Source organism: Crocuta crocuta, unplaced genomic scaffold, assembly GCF_008692635.1.
Source record: "Crocuta crocuta isolate KB4526 unplaced genomic scaffold, BGI_CrCroc_1.0 scaffold1307, whole genome shotgun sequence".
NCBI classification, from domain to species: domain Eukaryota; kingdom Metazoa; phylum Chordata; class Mammalia; order Carnivora; family Hyaenidae; genus Crocuta; species Crocuta crocuta.
In genome coordinates, this window is record NW_027533394.1 from 345765 (window position 1) to 349329 (window position 3565).

Sequence of the window (3565 nt, forward strand, 5' to 3'; positions counted from 1 at the left end):
GGTGTCTTCTCTGGATACCCTTTTAGGCCACCAAGTAATGTTAAACTTAAAAATAAAACTCTCAAGTTATTTTACCAGCAAAAAATGGATTTATTCAGGAATAGCTGAGAATTACAATTCAACACAAGTAAGGTATGACAAAACCACCTCTAGGCAAGTCCAGAGAACAAAGGAGAGGAACTCTCTTTTATAGAGGAAAAATATATGTGTTCAAGAGGCAGTTGGGAGGAGGAACTGTTATAAATTAATTGTCTATTGCAGTAGGGGCACCTGGATGGCTCAGTCAGTTAAGCCTCTGACTGTGGCTCAGGTCACGAGCTCATGGTTTGTGAGTTCGAGTCCCATAGTGTTGTGCTCTGCACTGACAGTACAGAGCCAGCTTGGGATTCTCTCTCTCTCCCCCTCTACCTCTCTCTCTGCCCCCTCCCCAGCATGTTGTCTCTCTACAATAAATACATAAACTTAAAAAAAAATCTATTGGAGGGGCACCTGGGTGGGTGGCTCAGTCAGTTAAGCATCTGACTTTGGCTCAGGTCCTGATCTCACCGTTTGTGGGTTTGAGCCCCGTGTTGGGCTCTGTGCTGACAGCTTGGAGCCTGGAGCCTGCCTGGAGCCTGTCTCCCTCTCTCTCTGCCCCTCCCCTCCAATCTCTTTCTCTCTCAAAAATAAACGTTAAAAAAATTTTTTAATCTATTGGAGTAAACTGGGGGGCTGGATGTATAGTGGCTTCTCACTGGCTTGGGCCGTTNGCTGGATTAGTAAAGTAGTATGGACTTGCAAAGTCAGTTCCTTCCTTTGGGTCTGCAATTAAGAACTAGTACTAGGGGTGAGAGCTCCCCCTGGCAGTCTCCGAATTCCATTCTAAATGGGGTTTTCTTTTATTAATGTTTACAGAATCAATAAGTGCTGTGATCAGCACACAGTGTCAGTTCCACTTGTATCAACCTTCCCTTCACAGCTTTGGAAGAATTGCCTCGTGGTTTACACATGCACCCAGTAGACAGGCTGGAAACCTGGAAGTAATCTGCAGGTTTATAGAAACCATTATAGGATCAGTTTGGGGGTCCTTTTGGAGGGAGAAAAGGAATGGGAGGAAGATGACTGGTATTCTGTCTATACGGAGGTCGAGGAAGGCAAAGAGGATCGGAGCAAGGGAGGAAGTGGGGGAGAAAGGAAAGACGGTGTGCAAAGCCTGAAGGAAAGGCAGAAAAGCAAGCAGGTAGGAACAAAAGCTAGAAACAAGGGGCCAGCTAGCACCAGAAGAGGAGTACAGCCAGGGGGCAGGGGGCAGGAGCCAGGAGCCAGAGGTGGAGGCTCTAGTAATGAGGGTGGAACCATTCTTCTCCTTTTGGGATGCCACACTGATGTGAAAATGTTGGGTCATGGAGCAAACGGTCAAGAAAGAATTCTTGAGGGGCGCCTGGGTGGCTTGGTTGGTTAAGCGTCCGACTTCAGCTCAGGTCATGATCTCACAGCTCGTGGGTTTGAGCCCCGCGTCGGGCTCTGTGCTGACAGCTAGCTCAGAGCCTGGAGCCTGTTTCAGATTCTGTGTCTCCCTCTCTCTCTGACCCTCCCCTGCTCATGGTGTCTCTATCTCTCTCTCAAAAATAAATAAAACATTAAAAAATTTTTTAAGAAAAAGAAAGAATTCTTGAGCTATCTTCGGTGTAAAAAAGGTGGGGTTTTTTTAAAGCACGGGAACAGGACCCGTGGGCAGAAGGAACTGCACTAGGGCTGTGAGGGGTAACTGATTATATTTCAAGTTGGGAGGGGATTAGGGACAGCACAAGCCTCCAAGGAATTTTGGAAACAAGGTTTCCAGGACCCTGACTGGGATAGCTATTGTTAGGAATAGGTCATTTATTAGTGCTCAGTAAACTCTCAGTCATGAGACCCTTCAGATGTATATCAGTGGGCCATATACTTGGAGGATGATTGCTAACATATAGCTTGGATAGGGGTAGAGATAAAGGAAGTTTCCAAAGGAATTTCTATATGTTTAAAGTAGACTCAAAGGATCCTGGGGGCATCAGGATAATGTTAAGCTAAGATTGCCTTTTGTTAGCAAAGTGTCAACATAGAGGCAGCTGAGCTCCCGAGGAAGGTCACTCTCCCTGTTTTGAGGACTTGTCAACGGGCTGTAAGTAATAAGGAAATTTAATTTTTTTCTTTTGCCTTTGTTTCCCACATCAACACCACCTCTCCTTCTAATGGAGGCAAAGCAGAAGACCCCTACCCTGCTCTTGCTCAGAGGCAGGCACAGGGGGCATGGCCCTCTCTGAGCCTCCTAGCTCTCCAGCCTGGGAGTTTACCTAGTTTCTCCAACTCCCCCAGCCTCCACATCAGGTGGACCAGGGAGAGATTTTGCTAATTCCCTCCTCTCTGAACCCAGGGTCCAGTTAGGAAAGACTTGGAATAGAATGAACGACTATGGGGGAGATGAGTCAGGTCAGTGGGGCAGCAGCACCCAGAAGTGGGGGGCCCATGGTGTGGGGGTGCCCTTTTTGGGTGTAAGGCTTTAGAGGAAGTCTGTGTAATAAGTCTTGACCACGCACCTATTGAAGAGGCACTCGTGGGACACGGGTCAAGTCGTCTTTGTCTTCCAGCCTCAATTTCCTCCTTTGTGAAGCGGGAATAAGACTACTTACTCGCTTTACGGGAGCATACTATGTCTGCCACAAAAAGCGGTGAGTGAGTAGCAACGATCAGCCTTAATGCTGTGCCCTCTACCTTAGTCCACCTGCTCCATGCGAGACTGTCCCAATGGTGGGGGCGTGAGGGAACCCAAAAGGTCTGGTGAAGGGGCTTGGGCAGGCGGCAAATTCCTCTTTTATTTGTGCGACTTCCAGGTGGAGGAGAAAAGACGCCCGCTCTGAGACCAAGGACTGGGTGGCGATGTACAGGCGGCACCCACTCTAAGCAAAGTTACCTTTGATTCACTATGGTTGTCAATTATTCACTTTATTAGAGGGACTGCAGGCTAAACAGGCTAAAGGACTCAGACTAAGACTCCAATAAGGGCTGTCCTATGGACCTGACTTAGTGTGGGAAGACGAGACCCAGGGAGAGGAAGGGGCACGGCAGGGGTCTCAGAAATGCACCGGGCCAGCTCGGCTCCACCACGCACTCGCATTCAAAGCATTTTGCCCGCTGGCGCGCTGCCCGGGCTCTGCGCATGCGCTCATCTGCACCTACCGGGTCTTCCGGAGGGCTCGGGTTGTACTCGGTGGGGGTGCTGTCGCGCATGCGTGTCTAGCTCTCATCAAGTTCCCCGTGGAGTTGGAAGAGTCTCCTGTGGAGCTGGCGGTTCGATTGAGTGGGAGGACCGCAGCCCGATCCACAGTGGGTGGCTATTAGGGGATGTGGACGAAGCTGTGTGTGACAGCGACAGGTCACAGCGGGAGGGAGAGGATAAGTGCGGCCACCAACGGAGGTTTAGGCCGGCGCAGAGTCCTCAGAGGTAGAAGGACAGTTGGGATTGCTCTTTTCGCCCGGACTGCAATTTGCAGCCCCCTGGGGGAGACCGGAAACCGGAGGACGGAAAGGAGTGGGTGTATTAGACCTG

The 3565-nt window shown here is 49.9% G+C and overlaps 1 protein-coding gene across 1 annotated transcript in view; it reads right to left on the reverse strand.

The window, feature by feature from the left end:
- HSD17B10 (hydroxysteroid 17-beta dehydrogenase 10) overlaps positions 1–3246 on the reverse strand; it is a 25139-nt gene extending 21893 nt beyond the window's left edge. The window contains exons 1-2 of the mRNA XM_077748286.1: positions 3102–3246; positions 2649–2672 (exon numbers count right to left, since the gene is read on the reverse strand). Coding sequence (XP_077604412.1) covers positions 2649–2672; positions 3102–3246 — 169 coding nt within the window. The remainder of the gene's footprint in view (positions 1–2648; positions 2673–3101) is intronic.
- Positions 3247–3565: the final 319 nt, after the last annotated feature.